The 26,738-nt window shown below is 41.0% G+C and overlaps 2 protein-coding genes across 4 annotated transcripts; both read right to left on the bottom strand.

Moving 5' to 3' along the window:
- Window positions 1–339: 339 nt before the first annotated feature.
- On the bottom strand, window positions 340–13,407 carry zgc:136971 (S9 family peptidase). 2 transcript variants are annotated; one of them, XM_061057457.1, is made up of 23 exons: window positions 13,226–13,407; window positions 13,012–13,135; window positions 11,919–12,054; window positions 10,145–10,220; window positions 9,978–10,053; window positions 9,793–9,881; window positions 9,483–9,617; window positions 8,399–8,490; window positions 7,950–7,987; window positions 7,728–7,849; window positions 7,588–7,648; window positions 6,697–6,791; window positions 5,904–5,955; window positions 5,460–5,546; window positions 3,956–4,059; window positions 3,707–3,839; window positions 3,029–3,112; window positions 2,825–2,905; window positions 2,576–2,664; window positions 2,220–2,413; window positions 2,010–2,112; window positions 839–945; window positions 340–704 (listed from the first exon to the last, which is right to left on the bottom strand). In XM_061057457.1, the coding sequence occupies exons 2-23, from the start codon at window positions 13,127–13,129 to the stop codon at window positions 605–607; spliced, it is 2,172 nt and encodes a 723-aa protein (XP_060913440.1). In that variant the 5' UTR covers window positions 13,130–13,135; window positions 13,226–13,407; the 3' UTR covers window positions 340–604. The 2 variants fall into 2 exon arrangements, with proteins under 2 accessions (XP_060913440.1, XP_060913441.1); XM_061057458.1 differs by lacking the exon at window positions 5,460–5,546 and having other exon boundaries at window positions 13,226–13,406.
- A 649-nt stretch (window positions 13,408–14,056) lies between these two features.
- ifrd2 (interferon-related developmental regulator 2) lies at window positions 14,057–26,480 on the bottom strand. 2 transcript variants are annotated; one of them, XM_061056918.1, is made up of 13 exons: window positions 25,953–26,480; window positions 24,859–24,915; window positions 21,124–21,240; window positions 20,805–20,889; window positions 19,702–19,826; window positions 19,303–19,460; window positions 17,745–17,798; window positions 17,278–17,456; window positions 17,003–17,111; window positions 16,775–16,909; window positions 16,533–16,661; window positions 15,741–15,833; window positions 14,057–15,578 (listed from the first exon to the last, which is right to left on the bottom strand). In XM_061056918.1, the coding sequence occupies exons 1-13, from the start codon at window positions 25,993–25,995 to the stop codon at window positions 15,498–15,500; spliced, it is 1,365 nt and encodes a 454-aa protein (XP_060912901.1). In that variant the 5' UTR covers window positions 25,996–26,480; the 3' UTR covers window positions 14,057–15,497. The 2 variants fall into 2 exon arrangements, with proteins under 2 accessions (XP_060912901.1, XP_060912902.1); XM_061056919.1 differs by lacking the exon at window positions 24,859–24,915.
- Window positions 26,481–26,738: the final 258 nt, after the last annotated feature.

Here is a 26,738-nt window from a genome sequence, read left to right as displayed (position 1 = left end):
TAGCTGGACATGGTGCTGAATATGCTAAGTAATTGTGCCAACCGTGAAAATGACATAAAATGATGATGATGCCAAAAAAAGATGATGATACTGAAGATGATGTTGAAAAAGATGAAGATGCCTAAAGTGCTCCCGGTGCTGAAAATGATTATTGTTAAATGGACTTGAGTTTGTACAGTATAACACTTTTCTAGTCTTCTGACTGCTCATACCGCAGGTCACACCTACACATTCACACACTGATGGCAGAGGTTGCTATGTAAAGTGACCATCAGTATTAACTAATCCCATTCATACACATTCATACGCCACCAACGAGGAAATGGGATCAAGATGATATAGCTTTATAAAATTCACTTTATTACATGCTTTGATTTAGAAATATCTTTACAAAATTTCAAACAGAAAATGATTTTTTTTATTTTAAAAGGCAGTGTCAGGTTCAAGATCGTCAACTAGAGATAACAAACCGATTTATCTTCTTTAATTGTGTTCTTCAGCAGCTGCAGTCCTTCAACACAACACTGTGTGTGTGTGTGTGTGTGTGTGTGTGTGTGTGTGTGTGTGTGTGTGTGTGTGTGTGTGTGTGTGTGTCTGTTTGAACTCAGAGATGCTGCTGCAGCCACAGCACCGTGTTGAGGAAGCAGTCCGCCTGTGTGTCCACTCTGGACAGAGAATGTCCATCTTCAGGAAACCACAACAATCTATACAGACAAACAGAAAGAAAGATGAAGCCAGTCATAAAAAGTATGAGACTGAGATTAATTTAAACCTCGGTTCATTTCTTATGGGTCAGAAAGTCAGGGTGTGTTCCTATTAGATGTCGTCTGTATTGTACCTGACAGGCGACTCTCTGCTCTTCAGGACTTTATAAAGCTCCAGACCCTGATGAGGAGACACTCGCCTGTCTTTGCCCCCGAGCATCAGCAGCACTGGAGCCTTGATCTTTAAACAAGAACACCAATAAACATGTGAACACACGTGGTTTTATGTCAGTTTCTTCAACTCCTGCTGAAGTTTCTGTAACTTCTTTGTTCATTAAAAAAATAAACACATTGACACACAAAACTACAGCGTTGATGAAACAGACTCCTGACCTTTGCTCAAGTGTAATCAAAACTTCTGACTACATAGCTTGACCCCTGACTTGGTCCTCATGTGCTGTCTTGTGGACTGTCCTTTGAAGTGTCCAGCAATTGTAAAAATGTGTGTGGTTTTATGTAAGTGTGGACTACATATGAAATGAAGCTGTTGTGCTAATTCCAAATGTTATTGTGAATATTTACAAAGATGAGCATTACTTCCATGTTGATTAATGTGTACTACCCTAAGATATATCCTGAATTCAATCCTAAAATGACCTTACTATATCATGAGACATTACGTAAACATGCTTTGTTCAAGTGTTGGCCTCTGTGACAACAATGCAGCAGCCAGTATGTCCTCAGTCAAGTTCAGATTCCGGTGCAGAATGGTTTGTTGTTGTTTTGACCAGAGGAGTAGGCGGTTTTAAGGAACAGCCACACAGCCTTTTAGGACGCCCATTGGTTTACCAGGAAAACAGAAAACCAGTAGGTGTAGCAGCGATGGAAGCGGGCAAGCAAACTGGTTCAGATATGACGGATTCTACCCGACCTAAAAAGCATAAGCATTTTTCTAATAAGCTCCACGAGCAGACACCTGGTAGGTTAAATATTAGAGATGCTTTTGAACAAGGGAGAGAGGTTAGAACGCAGAAATGTTTACACAATTCCCATGAGTGTATCGGCTTTAGGGAAGAGGGGGCGAGGGAGACATATTTTGAATTTGGACTGCAGTACTTAATTTGAACGCTAGGTATCAGTTACATATTGCTCCTTTAAAGGTTCCAGAAGCTGCAATTAGATTTACTGCCAACTCTTTCCCTTAAGGCAACCATATTAACATGCAAATAACGACTGGTCTCTGATATGTTGATCTTTTGTACATTATCATTAAAAGACTGTCGTTAGCATCCATGTGTGTCTGACCTGAGCGGCATGTGTGATGGGAGAGCTCTCCAACATAGCAGCCAGTGCTTCAGCAGTAGGTATCTGGTCATACGAGTACTGAAAGCCCACACTGCTGTAACGCCTGCACACACACACACACACACACACACAGAGAAGATTCAAACATTAAAGCTGTTAGGATATACTGCAGTGTGTGGATGAGTTGTTGTGTACGAGCATGTGTCTCACCAGTCCACTATGTCACTGGTGCCCAGTAAAGTAGCTGCATTGATGACAGGGTTCCTGGCTGCACACGCTCTGTAGAAGTCTGGATACTGACCAACCAGATGACAAGACAGGAAACCCCCATGAGAACCACCAATCACAGCCAAGCGTTTGGGGTCAAGGGTGATGTCCATCTGGAGTGCGGTTAACACGGCTGTCTGGGTACAGAAACAGAAGTCATTTTCAGAGTGACGGTGAGCTGACTCATATGGTGTCAGTCTTCTACCTGGATGCATTTTGATCATTTTCCAAACAGTTTCATTTTGTCATCAGAGTTTTGTTACCAATTTCCCTCTACTAAGAACTCTGTGAGAAAGTACCTGCACATCTTTCACATCCTGGGTTCCAATCTGACCGATGAGAGACAAAATGCTGTCCTGACCGAACCCTGTGGACCCTCTGTAGTTCACTAGGGGAGAGAAGGAAGACAGCGTTACCAAAAGAGAAAAGTGTTGCTGTAGCAGGTATATAAATTACAGTTAAGCTATCCTCTCCTAGCCAAATCAAATGAGACCAGCTGCTGGTTTCACTTTCACACACAGTGTTTGAGATGAACAGAAGTGTCTCACCCATGAGCACAGCAAAGCCAAGTTTAGTCAGTCCAGCTGCTGTGATGTTCCACTCTGCAGGGAACTGGGAGTGGGGGCCTCCTGGAGAAACAAACAAACATACAGATAAAATCATTTTATTTCATTTTGGTTAAGGTGTTTAAAAATTCTTCAACCCTGTAAACAAAAATAACTTTCAGATACGTGGAGTGTATAAACTCATACCATGGATGAAGACCACCAGAGGTGTCTTGGCCTCATGAAGGGGATGAGACGGTTTAACAAGGACTGCACCGAAATCTAAACCAGCTGAAGAGAGAGACAGACAATAAGATAGAGGTCAGTTAAACAAAGCATATTTTATTTTGAAGGAATCATTTTGTATTTCCTCACATGCATAAAACTCCTGAAATCTTTTTTTCAAGGACAGATGCATGTGTGAACACAAACACCCCAACTATAACCCAGCCTTTTTCTGCCAGACCCCCGGTAACATTTCTGCATGAAGTCGGGGTGAGCAGATATGTTCAAGCAGGGTGATATTCAGGAAAACTTCCTGCAGATGGGAGCAGGTGGGGGTGATGACGTTTATATTGTAAACCAGTAGCAATCTTTTTTCTGCTTGGCCGTGTGTGTATTCACCACTCATTCATTGATACTATGAATACATCTAATTTCACATAGCACTGATTAAGAAACACAAAAAACTGTTATATTAGTCCGACAGCTTAGATTTCACAGTGTCTTTTTTTACATCACGTCTTGCATACTGAGACACCCCCCACCCTCCCCCGTCCAAAAAGGAAAACTGTCAGCTGAAATTTTCCAAAGTGCATGTGAGCTAACAGCAATCACCAATTAGACCTAATTGTGTGTGTTTGTGTATGAGTGTGCACAGCTCACAGTAGTGTGTGTTGTCCTCCTCTGGTGGAGGTGTAACATCCAGAACCGTCCAGTGGAAGTCAAAGGTCATCGTCGGCTTCTGCAGCGTGTGCCAGCTCACCGCCTCACCTGCCGAGGGGAGGAAACCCACCCTCTGAAAACAAACACAAACCAACACAAGCACAGTCTTTATGTTGACTGAATAAAGAAAACAAAACAAAAAGTCAACTTATCAAAGCACTATGCAGTATTCATGTTGTGCTGTCCGACCAGAGTGGGAGGTGTGTTGGGGCTGGAGCAGCAGACGACCATCAGGTCCTTCTGGACCGTCAGAAGCTTCCAGCTGCCATAAACTTTGGAGAGATCAGAGAGATCTGCAGAGGAGAGGAGGAACAGAAAACAAGAATAAAGAGAGAGGAGGAAGTGCTGAAGGACAGACTGAACATAAGAGACATGATAGAATGAAAACAAATGTCAAGATGAAGGACTGGTAGACTTTATGGAGGGATTTTATATTTTGTTATTAAATCGCACAGCTGTTGAGGATATATGGTCCAGCCCTTGTGTTTGAAAGAATGACAGATGTAGACAACATGCAGAGGATACATCATTTCCATTTCAAGCTCGTTTGAGGACCTTTGAGTATGTGCAGAGTTTGGCAACCCTAGTGGACAAATGGGTACATTTCATCTCTCTGCTGATCTTGTTCTGTTAATGTGTGAAACTTCTTCATCCTGCTTTCTTTTATCTTTGAATGACTTTGAGGTCATGCACGCTTTATCAACACACATCTTGACTACTGTAATGCTCTGTATGTTTGTGTTCTGTTTATGTGTGAAACTACTTCATCCTGCTTTCTTTTATCTTTTAATGAGCATCTTGGTCTCGCCTGCAGCTCGTTCAGAATGCTGCGGCTCCTCTTTTAACTGGCAGAACAAACATGAGCACATCTTCCCCGATTTTAGCTTCACTTCAGCGGCTCTCCGTGCATTTTAGGAATGATTTTTAAGATTTTATTATAAACATATAAATCATTAAACGTCCTGGCTCTGTCTCTCTGACCTTCGCTGATCCATCTTTTATCACGGTCACGCTGATCCACTGACTGGCCAAAGGTCAAAGTTCAAAGTCAGGGATGACAGGGCAGTGCTAAAGCTCTGGAAAGCTGTGTCTCCACATGTGGACACACTGCCTGTTTTTAAATCAAACCTTAAAAACACACTTTTATTCCTTTGGCTTCCCATGAGAGAAAGCCTTTATCCCTTGTGTTTATTTTGGTCTTAATGCTTTTTTTTTTATCTTTTTATGATCTGTTGTTTTTACCATGGTTTTGTGTTTTCAACTTTTATTGTTTTTAAATCGGCTTTATAGATACATTTGGATTAGAGTGGATGGATTTTAAAGGACAAGGTATCACTTAACGTAAATCTTTTCCCCGGAAAAAAAATGTTTAAAGGCTGTTTCCTCGTCGTCATCTATCTCATAACAGCAGTTAGAGGCTTTAAAATTACAATTTAGAAATAAATAACCTGGTCACTAATCGTCTAAATTGCCCTTTTTCAGCTATTAAAAGCAACAGCATTTGCTTCAGGCTGTTTCATGACCAGTTAAAAACTACTCTCAGGAGCTTTAGATGGTAAAACGATCCTCATTGTAAGTTTACAATGCCAGCGAACATCTTTAATGCTAAATGCTTGGACCTGGATTCCTCCTGTAACTTTTGACTTTCATTTTAAAATCCATCCTGCAATATTAAATCTGTTGGTCCTGATACCTTTCTGTTCTCTCTGTTGGTCTTGATGATGAAGATTCAGAGGTGGAGGAGGAGGTGGAGGAGGAGGAGGAGGAAGGAAAGAAGGATCTGGTTGGGGGAGATGAGGAGAAGGAAGAGGAGGAGGTGGAAGATGAGGAAGGTTGAATTCAGAGGGAATGGTTGAAAGTGAGACACTGGGAGAAGGCGGCAGTGGAAGACAAGGGGAGCTGGGAGACAGGAGAAAGTCACTGGGAGAGGGGGGAACTAGCAGTGTAGAAAAGGGAGAAAGTGGAGGGGGAAGGAGAGGAAAGGTGTGAGGAGAAGGAGGAAGAAGAGATGATAGAGAGAAAGAAGAGAGAGAAGGGGGAGGAGGGAAAGGAAGAGATGGAGATGAGACCAGAAGAGAGGCAGGAGGTGGTGGAGGAGGGGGAGGAGGAGGAGGAGGAGGAGAGGATGGACTCTTACTATCAGAGAGGGAAGTAATTTTGTTTGTGCTTCTGTCGACCAAAAAGAGACTCTGAGGAGAGAGGGAGAGACAGAGAGGGGGGGGGGGGGGGGGAGTTATTAAGTATACACCAAGATGTGATTAGCATAGAGTATTAAAACTACTGATCTTGACTATGGTCATGTAGAGTAAGGTACTAATAAGCACTTGATAATGACTAACAAGCAGCTTGTACGTCACTCATTAGCACGCTAATCAGCAACTAGTTAATGGTGAATGTGTAGGGGCGTGTCCAGACTTTTATTTAACTCAGTTGGCCCACCTGGGGCACTGACCTATGCAGGGATGGCATGACGTGGTCACACACACACAAATTAATCCAACTTATTTACTGCTTCTATCCCCACTAATGATCTGTTCTTGTAAGAAACATAATTTTGCAACATATAGATCATTTTAGCTTGATTCTTAAAGGACTCATGAACAAAGATGTTTGTGCAAAGTCATTTTAACCATTTTAAGTACTTAGAAAACTGAATGCAAACTCTTGTACACTGTCTAACATAAAAAGATTTATTGGCAATGAAGTCCAATTTAAGTAACACAAGTATTTCCTATGACATTTTTATGGAAAGAGCAAAGTATGCAAAGTTTTTATTTATACTAAAAGTACTGCCATTAGCCTGTTGAAAACAGCCAGAGCAGTTGATTTCTACCTAAGTCCCGCCTCTGATTAAGCAAATAGCCTATCATAGATTTGGATTTTGGGGTGGGCAACCATCTAGACACTCCTCTGATTATGTGTCTGTTTACCTTCCAGTTTCTGCAGGCGCTGCTGAACACCACTCTCTGACTGTCTGCAGACCAGCAGCAGGGGGCCAGAGCCTCGTACAGTCCTGCAAACTCACCTGAAACACAGACACAGCTTTAACTTTAGAACTTTATCTTACTAATCACTGCAAACACTGGACATGAACAATGTAAAGGTTGACAGTCAGTAAAGTGATAAATAATGATATAATAAAGTTTGTATGAGGGTTTATTTTGCTGTGTCCACCAGAGGCAAGCAGTGCATGGCACAGATATCCATCACTCTTGAACTTATCCATATGTTTTCATGTAACAGCTGCTTAAACTGGTGAGGGATATTGCCTGTTTTTTTTTTATTATTTAAAATAAAACATTTTGAGTCACTTGAAATCACCAACTATGATCAGGTGAAACTAGCCGACTTCAGGTTACCTTTTAAACACAACAGATGTCGGCTTTCAGGACTGTTTTTGACTCACTTACTTGAGTCTAATGGTTTGAGTCCAGAGGAGTCTGATTCCAGATACACTTCAGGGCGAGTTCAATATCTATGCAAGGGACTAAATGTAGTCTTTATAATCAATAAGTAATAAATGTATTTAATTCAAAATACCAAGGGAACAATCAATGATACTGTATGTATGTTCTCATTTTAGATACTTGTCAGTCATGATCATGTACTTCTTATTATAAACCAATCAATTCTGTAAATTTGAACTTTGACCTGATGATGGTGTGAAAAAAGTCAGGGGGAGGGAAAAAAAGTTATAATAATTCATCCTGAGACAATGAATAGCCACATCCACTTGAATCATCTTGCATGGACCATAGATAGCAGGGTGCCTGTTTTTCCTACTGTCACCCTGCTAATGTGGCTAAAGCTAACACACCTACCAGGCTGTGGTCTGTTGACAACATCCAACAGTGTGGAACTTTTCCCACTCTTCAAGTCCAACTGTGGAGGATTAACAGAAGAGAATTGAAGTGAATCACATATCCACATGTGCAGATCGACACAGAAACACAGGACATACTTGCTGCAGACTGAGGCACTGGTTGTGAGGGCCGAACACTCGACCCTGCAGGTAGATCAGTGTGGACTTGTCTGGACTCAGCCTGGGGCAGGACACCGAGCGGTCGTCTCCAGACAGACACTCTGGTTTAGAGGAGGGAGGAAAAACAGGGGTCACATGAGCAGAGGTCAGAGTGTGTGTGAGTTTAACTTATAAACAAACGGACAAAGAGAAAGTGCTCACCACAGTTTCCATCCAGGTCGAGTTTGAATAATGCTGACCTGAAAAAGAGACAGAAAATGATACTGCAAACTGAAGACCTTCTATAAAAAATAAACATATGGTTCGTGTGTGGCAATGGTTCTCTGATTGGTTCTCTGAGTGAAGAGAATATCCCTCCAGCTCCCTGTACATACAAATATGTAACGGAGTGAAGAGATAGTCTCGATACGATAGAAAAAGTAGTTTCTGTTGACCAAAGCAGACAAACCAAACTCCTTTGTTTAGGGAGCATCTGGCTTTATTTTTTGCCGTCTCTTCCAATCACTGCTTCATTTTTTTCTGCTTGTACATTTTTTCATATTTAAGCAAAGTCAGTTATTGACACTAAGTTTTGTTGATTTCTTGAAAAATGATCAGCAGTTTTTCATTTCAGACCAATGCTGAGGCAGAAAACAAAGCAGCCATCTTACCTGCGGTTGGAGCAGAACCTCAGCCCAAGTCTGAACGGTTTGTGGTACCAACCGACAAAAATCACAGACTGACCGCCTGGAGCCCAAAGAGCCTGATCAGCAACACACACACACACACACACACACACACACACACACACACACACACACACACACACACACACACACACACACACACACACACACACACACACACACACACACACACACACACACACACACACACACACACACAAAGGGAGAAAGAGAGGGGGGCTTTAAACTGTTTGTAAAATAGTCAACATTGTATCAATCAGAGAGGGAAATCCTCCCTGGTATTGTCCTAGTGTAGTGACAGTTTTCAGGCTCAGGTTTTTATTTAAGGTGTGTGACGACACTACATTAAGGATTGATACAGTGTAGGGGTATTTTAGATCCTTTTATTAACAAGAAACAACCAAAACATTGCTCTCTTCAGGGCCAGGGGACTCCATTCACAAACACTGGCACTTTGAGGCAACACAAGTCATCTAACAAGTGAAATTCATTTAAAAAGTCAACGGTGTCTGGTAACTATAAAGACAGGAATGTTTGCATCTCACTGGTTTACAAGAAGGTTTAAATCTGTGAGGATCAAAAACATGAGCCTCTCAATGGTGCACATCTTGAATAAGGCACTGAATAACACTTTTAACATAACACCCATTTCACGACTGCATGCAGAAGCAATCTGTTGGAGCAACTCAAAAACTTGTTGTATTTATCTGTCATTGAGACGCCATAATATGCAATAGATAAAGCATCTTCTACCTCCAACTACGGTTCAAGCTGTTGAAATGATCTATATTCATTTCTATTTGTGTGTTGCTATGGTAACAAGAGGAAGGTTGGGAAGTGGGTGCTCTCATTGAGCAGGGTCGAGGGAGTACTGAACATATTCTGTTAATATAACTTTTGTCTAACTGCTGTATTTTGTTGATGTTAAAATGCCAAAAAAAGATTCAAAACCTTGAATTCCAGAATAGCCATATCACACAGAGCCTCACCTACACCTCTGATGACATAGTAAGTAGAACATTGATCATATAAAACACGGCCAATTCACCTGTCCAGGTGAGACATCTGTGGGGACGCCCTGCAGCACGCTGAGGGAGCCGCTCTGCAGATTCAGCACACAGATCACAGGAGCGCTCTTATTGGTCAGACCCTCCCCCCAGTCTTCACAGTACACACTCCTGTCCTTTAAGACATGAAAGGAAAATAGTTGAGTTAATAATATGGAAGAAATTAAGGTTCCTTAGGCTTAATGATTGATCATCCTAAATGTTATATGCGTGTGTGTGAGTGCATGTTAGTGTGTGTGTGAGTGCATGTTAGTGTGTGTGTGTGTGTGAATGAGTGTGTGTGTGTTCCACCTGTGTTTCCATTGATGTGTTCTTGCTCTTCTCAGCTACATACAGCAGTTTGTTCTCACATTCTGACCACGACAGGCAGCCAAACTGAGCTAGGAACACAAACAAAACAGCAAGCGTTTGTATAAACACAAAACAATATAAGAGTGCAATATACCCAAATGCGCCCAAAAGTAAAGCTGTCCTACCATCGTGGTTCACTCTGCCGTGTTTGTTGAGAGCAGTCAGGTTGAGGCATTTCCTAAGGCCGTGTTGGTCCCAAATCTGAATTGAAAAAACAACCAGAAACACCAACGGTGTGTCAGAATGCTCAAACACTGATATTACAGAGGATATTGATGTCTGTGTTTTTCACCTCGAGGAGCTGGTGGCCTGCTATTTCCATGACAACTGCCCTCAGGCCTCGAAGGGGAGAGAGTCCACTCAGTAACCTGAAGAGAAATAAACGCTCCCATTAGATTTAGTGTGTTTGCTTTAGCTTCATTATACACAGGAGACGTCTCTGCTTCACATCAACGCAGCAAGATGGGGCCCTTTTTGCCTTGATTAGATAGCACAGCTGAAGAGAGACAGGAAATGTTGAGAGGAGAGAGTATGGGGAACGACATGCAGCAAAAGGCCGAGGCTGGTATTGAACCCACGACCGCTGCGATGTACGTCATCCGTACATGGAGCATGCGGCATATCCTCCAAGCCATCTGACACCCCAAGTTATAAATAACTTACAAAAACATTGCAAAGAGCAGAGAGCGCTGAGCACTGCTCTGACTTAGTATGGATCAAACTCATCGACAGGTGTATTAGTTACTCTCAGATTTGTGGAAAATGTGTAAGGTTTTATTATTACATTAAAAGCTGCAGATCTGTATTAAGTTTGTGGTTTATGAAGTGTGTGGGCTATTGTTGGGTTGTCAGGTGTTACAGTATACCAACACTTTCAAAGTATTCAATCAATCAAGTTGTATTTGTAGAGTGCCAATTCATAACAAATGCTATCCCAAGACACTTCACAAAAAGAGCAGGTCAACACCGTACTCTTTGTTATATTACAGGTCTAGTGTGTGTTTGTGTTTGTTTTGAATTTTGAAAATTTCAAAAAATCAGAGAATCGAAAAAGGCCAAGTACTTTGAGTTTTCTGTTGTATCTTTCATCACAAGAAGTACACTGATTTACACAATGGCAGTGGCGGCCATTACTGCGGTGGCATCTCCGTCGCTGCCGCTGCCTGTTAATTGTGACAGCAGCTTTTATAGTTGGATTAAAAACATCAGACAGCTGCTGATGAAGGAACCTTAATGAGGAGATCTGAATATGATTTAGATTTGACATATTAGACATCTTTTACACCTGCAGCTGGTCTGTAATGATTACATGATTACAATATGCTCTCTAGACGAACGTTAAACCAGACCATTTCATGAATCACCTGGTGATGGATAAGTGACACATAGATCACTCAGAGAGGACAGAAATTTCTTATAATTATTATATTCTTGTCCTGATCCACATCTGAAGAATATCACAGTGCTCAGCACGGGCTCATATACTGTGTGTGTAGCTCTCATACAGTGTCTCATTCACAGAGTGTCAGACCCGTCACTGTGAAATAACTCTGGAACCAAACTGTCACTCTGAATGTACAAATACGTATATTATTTAATGTAAATTATCAAGCTACGGACACTTTTAATGTAAATACTGTAAAACTCTACCTCAACATGTTTACATCTTTTGCACTACTCATCACTGCACTATTATCTTATTTACTCTTGTACATATTAATCTTTGCTTATTTGTGTATTTTTGTGTTTATTGTTGATATTTAATCTCTGCTCAGTGAGGCTAAGGGTGGCACCAATCACCCCTCATACAGCCTGATTTACAGACGGATGTGCGTGCGTGCAATTCTTTTATAAGTGTCATGCATATACACGCTGTAGTACTTACAGAACGCACAAGCGTGCATACGTGTGGGACTTTTATGAAATAATCAGACGTGCTGCGTGCATGTGCTGACACAAACCACCCCCCACAGTGTGTGTGTGTGTGTGTGTGTGTGTGTGTGTGTGTGTGTGTGTGTGTGTGTGTGTGTGTGTGTGTGTGTGTGTGTGTGTGTGTGTGTACTCACTCTCCGGACACAGGAACACATGGTCCAGGTGTGAGGACAGTCCTGATACTCTTGTGGTCGTTGCTGTCTGTGATCAGAGTCCACTGCTGCGAGTAACACATCCTGGAGCCTCGGACCATGTCGCGCTGACTCCACTCTGGATGTAGAAACAGTGAGAAATGCTAATTGTTTGTAATTGTTCTATTTTAGTAATATACTATATATATCTATATAGTTGTCATTGTGGTACCACTACAATACCTTTAGAAAGATTGCAACAATGTTGGTGTTATTTTTGTAATGCTGAGGCGATTTAAACATCTGTTTTGGCTGAATCTGCAGAAGCATTTTTAACAAGAGACAAGTGTCCTCACCTCAACCTACAAGCCAATCTGCTGCAGTCAGGCACACTGCTACTATCCCATACAAACAGATGGGGGACTCTCTTAACCCTTTTAAACCCTTAAGACACGATTCTGGACCAGCCTCTAATCAGCACCTTGTCATGAAACCCAAACAAATACAAACACTCATGCATATAACGTACATACACATGCACAAAAACACATACAAAATAGGCCTACACATTCAAAATCCCCTCAATCAGCGAAACACCCAAAAGTCACTTTTTTGAAGCCCCAAGCTGCAGTTTCACAGGGTACCAATGAACTCAATATTATCTCTATAAATTAGTAATGCATGGCTGTCTCTATGTTAACCTAACTTCATCTTCAAATTAGATATTGTTTATCGACATTCTTTATTTGTTCAGTCCAAAATGTAATTCTTTCATAATTAAAAAGCACAAATTGTACAAAAAACACCAACAAAAATGGACAAATAGTAACCTCCATAACACTCACAGCTTACAGGAGTTCTCCAGTTTTGCAAATTTTAGATCTGATATTAAAATAGTTCTTTATATTTCTGCTGATCATAAATCATTTTAGTTTTTTAGGTCAAATTGCTGATAAGTAATATCATGTGATGTTCAGAACTCTGCAAACTTGAGTGAGTGAGTGTGCGTGCGTGTGTGTGTAAGAGAGAGAGAGAGAGAGAGAGAGAGAGAGAGAGAGAGAGAGAGAGAGAGAGAGAGAGGGGGGGGGGGACCCACCAACATCCACTGTGTAGATCCGGACCTCTGGGAGCTGCTCCTCCTTCACACGCGCTCTAACAGGCGTCGAGAGCCCGCTGACCTCCTCGTACACCCCGGCGATATGTCCCAACTCCATCTGTGTCTGCTGCCACACAAACACGCCCACCTCATTATAAAACTAACAGTTCGTGCTCGACACTATTAGCTCAAGTACAGGCTCATTTTATCAAACACTAACCTCTTCCTGTACGCAGCCTGTTAGTTAAGTCAGTCGTTGGGTGTAAATTGACTACGTTGTCGTTCATTTGTGTGTCCACATTTCTCTCTCAATGACTTCACCGCTTTCCCTACACTTGATTCAACATTTCTCAACAATGATTGTAGTGCACCAGGGCTTCCATGTTGAATTCCTGAATGGGCGATACCACTTTGCCTCAGTTTGGAGGGGTGTAGTGAAGGAAACAGACCGCAAGGGGTCAGCAGAGGATCATAAAGATTCGTATTTATTTTACTTGCAACATTTCTGGTCAAAATTTATAATTATTCTGATATTTTTAAGATGAGCTCAATTTAAATCTTAATTACCTACAGTTCAATGATCGGTTCAACACCGTTTTCTCTTTTGGGCTCAAGATGATCAGGCTCCAGGTTTACATTTTCTTTTTGACAATTGATATCTATACTCATTAATTTTAACAGAACCAACAAGGTATGATAAGAATATATTTTTTAAATGTCCATAAATATAGCACAGCAACAGTGAGGTGTTCAGATGTTTAAAACCTGCCTAACACTGTAACCAACATCCGGTTGAAAAATGTGCTTTTATCATTTTTTGACAACTTCCGACAGTAAATCTGAAAAAAATCCCAATTTTTAACCCAAAAAATAGTCTATACTTAAGGGGATTGTACATGGCTATCCCCTGGACTCTACAATGTTTTTTAACATCCATTTGTTTTGCCCCCTAGTGTTTTGCCCCCACATCGGAGTGGTCTTTTCACACTTGGCAACTACAACTAATTTCAGAGCGAACTCTTTGGATAGACAAAATAGACAAATGGAGAGTTCAAATAGTCTTTATTTAATTTGATTCATCCTCTGTCCATATGCTCCAACATCAGAGCCCCTGATCAGAAAGTTTATCTTGGTTGTAAATATGAGGCCTGTTGTTGCACTTCATCCAGGAGGCCATATCCCAAACAGACAGCTCTGGTCAGCAAACACAAACTGTGAGCGCTGACCACTGAAATTCCTCGGAAGCTGCTATATGTGCTTTTTCAGTTCAATATGATCAAAAGCACAACAAATGTTTTGAATACAGCAGCAACATCCAGGAAATGACATGCTAACCAAATTACAAACTCCTCTGATCAGCAGCTCTGATTCATGACATGTATATATATACACTGTAATGCTCCATGATTCAAGTACATTATCTTACCATAAATCCCTATGTAACCCACGACCCGCATTAAAATACACATGGAGAAAAATCCCCCATGAACTCTGTCTCTTTCCATGTCGTGTCTGTAAACAGTTCTTTGCTATTTTATTGTCTTAAAAACAACACAGTACTGCTCCTTTAATAAATTAGAAAGTAAAATACAATTATCCACCAGAAACGGTTAAAATACATTTTTCCCTCCCCAAAAATATTGGTACAAAAAATGACATTAACTCTTTGATTTCATATTAAATCTTTGATTTCATTTTATTAATTAGGCATCTTCCTATTTCATTGATGGTTTTTTTTAGGTTTTATTTTATGGTGTTAAATAAGATTGAAATAAAACACACTCACGCAAACACCACACACACTTTCTTTTCACGTTGCATTGTGAAGAAAGTTTCTGGTTTGGCAGCTCGTTTAGCCACTGATTGAGTATAATGAGGAATCATTATCCCGCAGCAGAGGAAAGTATGTCAGGGGCTCTCGTTAGGTTGTTTTTACAGGAGTTGATGCTCAGACATTATGCCTCAGGGACTGGTCCAGGACTGGTTATGTCAGGGAAAACTGCCTAAACACGATGTGGCCACTGGAGTCACAAATAAAGATTAAAAAGACACAAGTCAGCAGTTCAGGATGAGTATTCAAACAAATACTCATTAGCACCAGAGGGTTTCAGGGACCTCAAAGAATTTGACTCTTAAAATACTTACTTTGTGTTTTAAGCAATAAAAGTCACACAAAAGAGGTTTAGTATAATTTAAGAGTTGCCGAGTTGAGTGATCAGAGCTAGAATTTAGTTTAGTTGCAATTCGAACCCCTTTGTGTCAAAAGTGAGAACTTTGACGCGCTAGTTCAAAAAGTGAGATTATGAGTATAATATCTGGAGAATGTTTTGCAGGTGTAGAGTACATGTGAAAAAGTCCTGTTCAAAGTTTGCTGAGTCTTTGTTTATCAAACTGCTGAAGTGTTGAAGGCATAGCTTTGTATCCGTCTTGTTATAGCCACAGGAGGAGTTCCTCACTCCTCCACTGACACCATCCTCATCTTTCTATTACATGACGTCAGCCCTTTTGTCCCGGACTTTGGCCCTCTGTTTCGTCCTGGCCTTGAAGGCAGCAGAGTTGAAAAGATGCTGTTGGATTAAAATAGTAGAGATGAGTTTAAATAAGATTCAGACTAGAATCACACAGGATGACTTTTGGGGACTTAAGGATGCAGCATGAATACAAGACAAGGAGGAAAATCTTAAGAAACATCAAAATCTTAGATTCAATAACAGAAGAGCTACATTTACCTTCTCAAATCTAGAGATCTTATTGGCTTTGACAGCAGCATCCAGAATGAGGGGAGGGCCCAGTCCAAAGATGTCTCTAAGTAGTGGGTTAAACTGCACCAAAACATAAGAACATGCCAAGATCATGATCAGGGTCAAGGGTTAGGGACACAAGAAAAACAATCTCACAAACCCCAAAATCCTAAAGACCTTCAAACCTCTGGATAAACAGATGAAAAATAAAGAGATCCAGCAAAATGTTTGTGCATTATAACAGGGGATGACAGTGGCCTACTTTTGTTTCCGCTTTTCGAGATCACCGGCATTTCCACTGTAACCAGTGATCCCGGTACATTCAAAGCAAAATTACCATATCTTTTCTTTACTAAACTTACTTGTGGGCACATGTTGATATTGATCGATAGATTTGGTAAGAGAGTACATTTTTAGCTACATCAGGTTCAAGCCAACTAAGGTGACCTTGTCAGTGTGACTACATCAGTCTCTCCCTTCTGTCTTCATGCTCTCTATCACTGTCTTATCAATACTGACTCCTGCCTGCCTGGGAAACCGCTATTTAAAAAAAAATGAACAACAGTAATTTATGAGAGAAAATGCGCTTCAAATCGTGTCTGAGTATACATTCCAAGCGTAGTGAGCACGCTGATGGGAGTGAGCATTGCAGCTGTTGATGGCGGCTGCCTCTCAACTATGACAAAGATGCAAGCGCAGGCGATTATGAAAAAAGAAAAGAAAAAAATCACAATGCTATTTAGTCAGGAGTACACGCTTAGCTTCTATGAGTTTCCTGACCTGTAAGTGGTGACTGACTCCAGATTCCTGGATCTCTTTGAAGGCATCATAAATTCTTCTCCTCATCCAGCTGTCAATGTAAACACTCTCAACTCCAAACCTGATCCTCTCCTCTGTGAAGTCTTCGTTCTGCATGCAAGAAAGGGGGCAATGAGCCATAAGTCAGAGCCACATACAAATAGAAAGATATGGAAATCAGCAACAATCAAGGGGAATGTGCACAATGAGTAATAATAACATACCTCAATGTAATGGAGCACTTCTCTGAAGATGGACCTTTGTTTCCGTCTGTCGTTCTTAGCTCTGTGTTTGTTTCCGTCTGTTGCTAAACTCTTCAGACATTCACACAGACTATCGCTGTCCTCCACCTCAAAGTTCTGCGCACATCAGTGACAAAATTGTAGCATAAAAATGTGCTGCTTTAGCATTGTGTGCGCATGCTTATAAAAGGTATCTAGGTGTGTGTTTACCTCTTCTATATCTCGTCCCAGCTCCACCAGCAGAGCAATGGTCTCTCCCACAGCTATCCTGTAGTTGACGTCGCTGCTCTGCAGACACGCCTGCAGTTTCGGGAGGTGACTGCGTTGTGGGCGACAAAAGGAGAGTGTTGTTGACACTGTTCATGACTTTTCAGATCAGGAAGATGTTTGATAAAAACGGCACATCTATGACTCTTGACTAAACTAAACTGAACATGTGATTTCTTCCATTTTTGGCAGCTTTTTTTTTTTTGTTGAAAACTCACAGGTCTAGTAACACAGTCAGTCGAGATGCAGGACAGAGTGTGACCAGCAGTGACCAGGCCTGCAGGGCGGCACAGTGGAGGCCTGGACTGCCGGGTTTGGGTGTGGGCAGCACTCCCTCTCTGTTGGGGTAGGAAGCCATGAACACGCTCTCCAGAAGGGCCAAAGACTTGACCAAATCCTAGGAGGGTTTAGTGGATGTTAAGAGGAAACGGAGAAAATGTAATGACAGTGAGAAAGAAAAACTGCTAATTTACAACAGCCAATCGTGATATATTTAACATTAATGACACTGACATTCACGTTTTCTGTTGCACTACATATTTAGATTAATGCATTGAGTGAAGGTCACAATGGGTAAACTGAAACTTGAGAACTACAGTCACTACACTCAATTTTTTTTTCTTGTAAGATCTGTGATTGATCTGTGAAGTGTCAAGATGGACTGCTCAGAGAAAGAAGTTCTTACCTCTCCTTCTTCAGCAGTAGACACGTAACAGCACATCCCCAAAGCTCTGGCACACTGATGGAGACATATGCAAGTAGATTTAAAAAACATCTCCAGGCCAATGGTTTTCAAAGATCACTGGCCCGACCATTGTAGCCACTGGCCCAGGAACGTTACTTTTGATTCGAAATAAATAACAGTCACCAATTTACTCTTGAACCATTCAGATGCTAGAGTAAATTACAACTTTTATTTAATTAATTGAGTTCTAGTCACAAAAATATTTTGTATTTTTCTTATATTTATGTGCTCATGTTTATTCACCATGCTGGTAACTGTAAGAGTCTACTTAATCTGATTGATATTAATATGAGGCTGTGATAGAGCTGGAATCTCTCCTTCTTTCTTCTCTGTGAGAAACTCTTCATCCTTAGATCTTTACTTTAGGAGCTCTCTTAAGGGCTAAGATGCTTTGTGAATAACTTTTATCTTTACCATGATCTAGTCTTTAACGTGTTCCAGCTCCTCCAGCTGTCTGTCACTGTGGCTGAAACTTTTCTCCCTTCTGTTTTCGTCACGCCCCGCTGTCACTCTCGACTCTTCCTGTGATTTTTTCCCTTTGAATGCTGATTTTAGATTAGTTTTTGTCGGTATCTGATGGTTTTAAAACCGTTTTACCAAACGTGTTTTTTATCAGAGAAAACCTGCGCTACAATCTGTGTGCGAGTGTACAATTCGAGAGTAGCGAGCGCGATGGGAGTGACAGCAGTGCCTTTCAACTGTGACGCGCACGAGCGCTTATGATACGTTACTGAGAAAACACTGGTATGACAGGAAAGCGCTGTGAAATTGAGAACGTGTTACAGTCTATTTTTTTTTTTTCAGGCAGTATTTTAACTGGCCCGAGCGGGCCAGCTGAACGTGCAATCAGCTGGCCCTGACTCTGTCAATCATTCTTGCGGGCCAGCTATAATGTCAAGCCCTGCAATTCAAATTAAACATAAAGAGGGGGTTAGGCTCTCATTTCCCAGAAACTATATAGGCTTGCTAAAATCATAAACTGTATAGCCATTACAACCAGGATCCTCATGAGAATAGTTTTTTAGACAACTAAGTAAAAAAAAAGTTCAGGAATAAAAAGTGGTGAAACTTAGAACAGGTTGATAACAGCACATAGTATTTTTCATTTCAGCAATACAAAGAAGTATCACTTCTTCCTATTGCTGACATTTATTTGTCAGTCCAGGCTCATCAGCCGTACTGCTAACATTAGCGAGCTCTCGCTAGTGCTTGTTAGAGTACATTTTGGATTCTACAATCTCCATGTGAGCTGTACCCACTTTAAAATTGTATCTTAAAACTGTAATTTAATCTGGTTTATAGCATTTGTATTGTCATATAGTTGTACATGTATTTTAATGTATCCTCATAGTGTTATGGGGTTTTATTCAAACGCCCGAGATCACAACAAACGCCACCGAACAGAGTTTAAAAAAGGTGAAACCAGGTGAAAATCTGAAATCAGAATCAGCCAAAGAAATTTGTCATCAGTGCATCTCGAGTTCATGGGATTACTCACACTCTGACGGGCTGCTATGCTGGCACTGTTGTCAATAAGAATGGCGGTGAGGATGGGGCGAAGCATCTTGAAGCCCTCCTCTGCCTCATCTCCACCCCCCAGCTGGATACAGAGCAGGGTGAAGACTGTGGCAGCCGCTGCCTGCTCTTCACCACTCCCTGGAGGAAACACAAAGTTACTATGTGGTTTTCAAAAACTGCTGTAGTTAATGACTGCGTTTCTGTTCCACCTAAGCAAACAGAGGATCAGAAAGTATAAACAAGGTCCTAGATAAATTGTAAAAAAAAAATAAAAAAAACACACAAAAAACAATGACACCTTGCTAACAAGAATCTATCGATAACACTGGAAAACAGTTTTGTTTCACCAAAGAATAACACACATTTCTGCTTCTCTTACCTTTTTTAAGGCTCCTTTCCAGGCAGTCGCTGACAGTGAGGCGTCGTTCTGTCAGGAAGTCGTACAGTAGTCTTGAGGAAAAGACCTGCCGCAATGACTCGAGACCTGCTAGGCGTGTCTTAGAGCTGAGAGAGAGAGGAGAATAAGTTTACACATTTTTTGTCATTACATCACGTCCTTCAATATAAACTACAGTGGTGATCCACAATCACTTTTAATTTGTCTTCATGTGAATTTCTGACGAGTGCTGAAATATATTGGGGAAAAAATGTCATTGCGATATATTTTATTCTTTCTGTCATATATATTGTGATTGAAAGGAAATTACACCAGATTTATACAGTGTCTTTTTGTGTACATCAAATAAAGTTTCAAACAATTAAACTTTTTTTGGTCCTAAAGTGATTTTCTTAGGCAAATCTAAGCCCCCTCCTACTTTCATCCCACTGGGTCCAGCCCTCTGACACACACTGAGTAGGAGGAGGAAAGGTGGAGAGAAAACAGGTGGAGTGACACATTTCTTAATAAACTCCATAAAATAAACTTGTGGTTTACAAAGAAAACACATTGTCTTGGGCTGCTTTTAACTTACACACAGTTCACAGAGTGCGCTGCAGGTAAAGCTACAAAAAGTAAACAACCCCCAGCACATCTGCTCCTTAAACAATCCATATATGTGATTACAGCACTGACCAGCACCCGGGCATGGTGCTGCTGATAGCAGAAATACATTAATTGCAAATGTGTGTCTGCCTCACGTGTAATGCTGGTGTATCTGTGATGACATGCAGAGTTGTCTGTAGCTTGTACATTTTTATGTGCAAGGGTGACACAAAAACTCTGCATGTAGTGCCGTCAGCTCTCTGACTACTGAAGGTGACATCAGACAGACTTTTATTGTAGTTTAGGCATGTTAACGGGGAAACTGGCGGTCTTGGTTTGCATCAAAGCACACTAATGTGGCAGTATGCCGTGCTTCAGGTCTATTGCACATGCGCACATCCTCATTGCAATGGTAAACCGATGTATAGTTCAGCCCTATTTCCAGCATTTGATATTTTGATTGTTTATAGAGACTGGACTTAAGAGACAAAAAGACTCACCTCTTGTCCATCAGGTTGTCTATACACTGCTTGAGTTTGTCTTCTGTTTCCTCCTGGGCAGTCTGCTCATCCACCTGCTCGCCTCCTGTGTTTGGCCAGTCAACACATACAGGTTCTTGTTAAAAGTTTGCAAGTTTGATGTTTCAGTTCAGGAGAGCTTGAAAATTCAATTACCCATGTGAACCACGACAGAAAATGACTCAAAATAAGGGGGTTTAAAATGTTGGCAGCATTCAAAGCCTTTGACATAAGCTGTACCGTGGCTGTTATCTGCAATAAATCTGATTCTTAAATTAACTGTGTGCCTGTCTGTACAAACCTGTTCCTTCATCCATTACTGAGGCGGTTTCACTGTTACTGCTGTAGTGGCTGAGAACATCAGACGTCAGCTCATCATCGCTGGCACCCATCTCTCCCTTCACCCCATTTCTAACACCTAGAGTTAAAAAAAAACATAAGACAATAGGTTGTGATAAGGAAATATTTGATAGTTTTTTCATGGTGAAGGATGGGAAATATTAATACCAATTCAACTGCTGTTTTGTTTTTATGTCAAAGGAGAAAATGCAATAAATAACCCAGAGATTAATATAGAAAAGAGTGATCCAGTTTGAATACTGTTTGAGTTTCTGATATGTGCTATATAAAAAAACTTGCAATGTCTTGCTTTGACTAGGTGCAGCCTAGCCTATGTTCTGCTGCAAAATTGTTGCTTAATGTTAGCTGGTTTCAATCGGCCCACTCTGCATCTGGATCATGACAGGTTATGTGGACTGTGACTGCCACAACAGTAGGAAGTACAACATCAGGGTACTACACAAAAAAAGCTTAGAGGGAGCAGGAAATCACAAGTAAACTGATTTGAAATTAAATGTGAAAGTTTGTTTCAAAGAAAAGCTACCAACGCTATTAATACATAGTTGGTTATTTGGGGTTACATCTTATTGGATGTACTTACAAACCGCAAGGCCAGGTCAGACTCTCTTTTTAAGAACAGTTACTTTATGATCTATATAAACTGTTAAAGTATTAAATGATACAGGGTGGTTAACTGTAAAAGTGACGCATGAATTTTCCCAAATTAATCTGGAGACGGTTTCACTGAGTGACTAATGATAGATAGTCAGATGCTGACTGTAGGCTTACTCTCCTCAGCTGTCTGTCTTTGTCAGTAACAGTACACCAGTAGTTCTTCTAAGGCACTGACACACACTGACCCTCACATTGGAATTACTATGTGCATATATATATATGGCTTGTATCATTGTTAACGTCACAATTTAAATATTCCTTTCATGTCAAAATTAAGACAAAAACATCTGATCTAAAATAGATAATTTAGAAATATTTCCTTCACTACTTTTCCAAATTGTATGGCAGCTCTCCAATATGCAACTGACAAGTTAATCAATGTCACCCGCACAGCTGCTGACATTCTCTTGAGTTATTCTGCGTCATCTTTTGTTTCTATTTGCACAGGGAGGTAAATACTGTTTAATGTTTCTAGTCAACATAGCTCTGACCTGTGTGTGAGAGAAGGTTTAGGGCAGAATGTAACACAGAACAGGCAGGCTAAACTATGCTAAGCTAAGCTAACCCTCAGGTTCCTGCTGGCTCAGGACTTTTTACTGTTGATGGGATTACAAGAGACCAGAGTGGCCATTCATTTATTCTTTCACTCAGTGTGTACCATCCAGAATGGTCAGACAGTGTGCACGAGTGTTTGTAAATTAGGTCAACCAGGACAGTTGGAGGTAACACTGAGGTCACTGCTATGGTTGTAGCGATGTAACACAGAAGTTGTAGTAGTGACTTACTTTCTGAATGAAAACATGTGCTTGTTTTTTTCAAATTAAATCGACAGTAAGGTGTTCTCTTTATATTCCACTCTATGTCAGCAAAACGCTTAATGCAAAACACACACTCTCTGATAACATTGAGCTGTTTGACATCAGATATGGGAATATGAAAATTCAAGAGAAGAATTCAAATGCTGCTAAATGAGTAACTAGAGCTAGGCTATACTCAAGCTGACACAGAGTAAACTGATTCGTTTTAGGTGAGGATTCCTGTTTGATCTTTTTTTTTTATGTTTTTCTTTCCCGGGAGCAGAGATATCCAAAGAGGTGTCCTCTGTGTCCTCACTCAGTGTCCGACGCTGATCAAGCTGGTGCTGAAGCAGTTGAAGCTTTACAGATCTTATAGCTGGTTGCTGCCTGTGATGAGGATATTATAAAGCTGAAGTTTCTAGATTAAAGCTGTGAATACTGTATTAAACGAGTATGATGCAATAGTTGCTTGTGAACCAAATTAAAATATCAAAGCAGGTAATTATAGAAATGTCATCTAAAGTCATATCTATTTTTAAGAAGTTGGGGGTAAAAACATGTATACATAAAGATTGTTAAAATATATTTGGCTGGGGTGTTGGTGGTCTAGCGGTCAGTGCAAGTGCAAGTGCCCCATGTGAGGAGGCCTGTGGCTCCTTTCCCGCATGACATTCCCAACTCTTTCTCTCCCTGATTTCTGACTCTTTCCACTGTCCTATCTCTAATAAAGGCCTAAAAAAATCCCAAACATAATCCCTAAAAAATGTATTAAGATTTTTTTGAATATATATCATTAATTTCAGAAAAAATATCCAGTTTCTAGTCATTTTAAGTAAGACCTGCTGTAGCGCTGACATGTTTACTTTTCTGATGTAATATTCTGTTTTCTCTGATGGAACAGCCTGCAGGTTCACACACTCAATGAGCTACCGTTCACAGCAGATATCACCCAACATGCAAGCCTATATCAGTCAGTAATTCCCAGCCATCATCCTTGAACTAAAAACCTCCTCTAAGCAGCCACACACACACAACTACACACCTTCCCACGCAGTTCTGCTGCCCACACACAGCTCAGTTATGGTGTGTGAGCTCCCTGCCACGACTCACGTGTCGTTTGCTGCTTTATGCTGACATAGCAATCACTCACACAGCTTCAGCAATCAGTCAGACTGAGAGCGAGAGCCTCTGCAGATGGACAAATCACAACCTGAGCCAAAGGGGTGGGGAGTTGTTTGACTCCACCGGCCATGGCCGGTTAGTAGGGGCTTAAAATACAAGACTATATTAACATCAGCTCTCTCTACAGGATTCTGTAGGTTCATGAAGGAATGCTGCGCTCACTGTGCCAAAAGGTTTGCAATAAACTCGTATTTATTACATTTACAACATTGATACTTCAACCAAAATACTACCATGAGCTTACTTCTCTTCTAGAAACAATGCTTATCGACAGGAAAATGACTAACAGGTGGGCAACACTGCAACATTCGTCGAGGGGGAGGACGCTAAAGAGGTGGAAAAGCCCACAGAGACAGGCTGGATTTTAGTGAAAACTCTACCTGTTGCTAATTGGTTGGGATAGTGTTGTGCATCTTGGTCTGACCTTTTCCCATTTACAGACCCTGAACAAGTTCATCCTAAGAAGATATTAGCAAAATCTGACAAGAAGTAATCGATTAGATTCTCAAACCCATCTTTAAGCTTCACTAGAAATGATTAAGTTGCATGAGACCAGTTTGGACAATGAAGGATCTGGATACATTTTATTAACAGTCCTGTTATTGTTTAAAGCAGTCATACGATTTCAGCTTGAAAGTGGTGCATTAGCTTATGGTGTTCAAGAGGGACATGCATGAGGAATAAAGAAACTCAGACAACACGATTACAGTGCCACTGCACCTTAAGAGGGGGGGGGGGGGGCTGTAAAGGAAGCAGGTCACAGGACTAAAAAATGTAGTTCTTTGAACGAATTATTGGGCACAAAAAATTAAAAGTTAGTGCGCCAGTACCAAGAATGTAATAAGATTGCCTGGAGCCCTGAGGCAATTAAGTAAAACGTTCGGACAGGAAAGGTGTGAGGGGGGGATATAAACACGGTGAGTTTAGCATAAGAGTGGTCGCAGGGTTTACTTCATGCATCGTACTAACGTTCACAAGCTTCTGGGCAGGCCTTGAGCAGGACATAAAGCTGAGTTCAAGGTTTCTAGGGTCAGAGAAGTTACCTTTCAGTGACGCTTTAGTCGACAGCTGCAGCTGAAGAACCTCCTGACGAAGAGAGCCTGAATGTGATGTGCGGATGAGGAATGAAAAGATGTATGAAATGAAGGGGGTGCAAATTGGAGGAAGAGGAGAGTGGTTGGGCAGATCAATGAATGAATGAATGAATGATGGATATGATGCAGAAATGATCATGATGGAGAAAACATCAGCAGCGAGTCCCTTTTTCCGCATTCATAAAACTTTGCATTGCAAAATACTGATGCACAAGAATCAGTAATGCACATCTCAAAGGCCTACAACTAACTAAACAGGAATTTTAAGGAAAATGCAAATATAATAGAAACACCATACTTTATACTTCTCGTGATCAACTGCTTAGTTAAACCCTTTATCTCAATGGCAAAAGTCTACATTCAACAAACGTGTTGGTGTACATTTAGGCGCGAGCACGTGTACTCCTCCCGGTGACGTCACTCCATAAAACGTGAGGAGTCTATAACGCCCCCTACAGGAACATGCATGGTCTGCACCTTTACTGTACATTGATAAAAACGTGTAGCAGCCTGTGACCAAAGTTGAACTGTACATGAACATAACCAAAGTATATGTACATTTACTGTAAAACTTGTTGCAGGGGGATTTCCTCTTCAGCTCATGTTTCACCTGCAAAACATGGCATTGAGCATTGGTGCTAAAAATAACATGCTGTTAACCTTAACCCTACAAGTAGAGCTCTAGCAAGCCATGGTCCTGAAGTCCGAAGAGAAATTCATAAAAAGCATTGCACTTTGTTGGACTATTCTTTAAAGTTTCTAAAAGATAACTCCTTGAAAGTAGTGACTACAAAATAACCGCCACAAACACAACCAGCAGCACACATGTCCAGACACATGGCAGTATGTGGCAGGTTGGGAAAAAACCATTAGAATGCACACTAGTTAAAGGAGCAACAAGCTGTTTTATTGTTATTGTATATATGCTAAATGATTTGTGCTAAAGGTGTGGTGAACTATACTAGTCTTTCGACTAGCACATGGCCTGTGGATACCTGACAGCAGCAGACTGATAAGTTGGCATCACAGCTAGTGCTACTTACCCGGCTTGCCGGAGCCACGTTTCCCTTTTTTACTCCGAGGCATTTTTTTGTTGAAGCGCTTTGATCCTCAGTAACAACAAAGCTAGCTGAGGGTTAGCTAGCTGAAGTTAGCCTACTTCAGTCCAACTGTCAGATAAACGCCTCACAGGTTTGACAGCTGATGTGAAGACAGCAGCAGCAACAGATGGTTATAATGTCTCCGTGGATTATCTTGACAACCTTTCAAAAAGGTCCCAGAGTTTCTCCTTCTTCCACACTTTTGTTGACACTTCGGCTAACTAGCGTCCTTGTCGAGCACGAACCACCAACACGTTCGGTCAACTCCTCGTTTTCTTCAAATAAACACTTAAACCGGTGAAGAAAAGTAACTTTTCACTGTGTATTATCTATGAGTGTCCCCGGGTAATCTATATCTTATACTAGGTTTAGATACAAAGTATTTTCCAAAGTGTTTTGGGCGGAGTTTGGAGCACGCTGTCGTCGTCAAGTCCACCATCTTCCCTCAGTAACGACTGAATAGAGCGCTGCGTCGGACCAGCTCGTGCTAGAGGCTGCAGATGTGTCGTGGGCGTGGCTTAAACCGGAAACGTTCTGATTACTTTGCCTCTGCTTGCATATACCTTTATATATACAGTATATACAAATACATATGTATACATACTGTATGTCTATGTCTGCCACATGCATATACAACGCTCACATTGATTTGTCGGTGTCTTTTGAACATTAAAGTCCCTGTAAACCAAAAAAAAAAAATGTTTTTTAGTTTTTTATACAAAAGAAGAA

The sequence above is a fragment of the Labrus mixtus genome, chromosome 15, assembly GCF_963584025.1.
Source record: "Labrus mixtus chromosome 15, fLabMix1.1, whole genome shotgun sequence".
Taxonomy (NCBI): Eukaryota; Metazoa; Chordata; class Actinopteri; order Labriformes; family Labridae; genus Labrus; species Labrus mixtus.
This window is presented reverse-complemented; position numbering and strand designations above follow the sequence as displayed.

What these genes read in the sequence shown, in the direction of transcription:
- zgc:136971 (XM_061057457.1), bottom strand. Translation starts at nt 13,129, where the DNA reads ATGGAGTTGGGACATATCGCCGGGGTGTACGAGGAGGTCAGCGGGCTC. An exon ending in CGACCTGGATGGAAACTGTG is followed by an intron (nt 7,850 to 7,949) that starts GTGAGCACTTTC and finishes CCTCTAAACCAG; the next exon opens with AGTGTCTGTCTGGAGACGAC. An exon ending in TGGCTTTGCTGTGCTCATGG is followed by an intron (nt 2,665 to 2,824) that starts GTGAGACACTTC and finishes TCTCTCCCCTAG; the next exon opens with TGAACTACAGAGGGTCCACA.
- ifrd2 (XM_061056918.1), bottom strand. Translation starts at nt 25,995, where the DNA reads ATGCCTCGGAGTAAAAAAGGGAAACGTGGCTCCGGCAAGCCGG. An exon ending in TGGGACGAGATATAGAAGAG is followed by an intron (nt 16,910 to 17,002) that starts GTAAACACACAC and finishes TGATGTGCGCAG; the next exon opens with AACTTTGAGGTGGAGGACAG. An exon ending in GAGTCAGTCACCACTTACAG is followed by an intron (nt 15,834 to 16,532) that starts GTCAGGAAACTC and finishes GTTTTGGTGCAG; the next exon opens with TTTAACCCACTACTTAGAGA.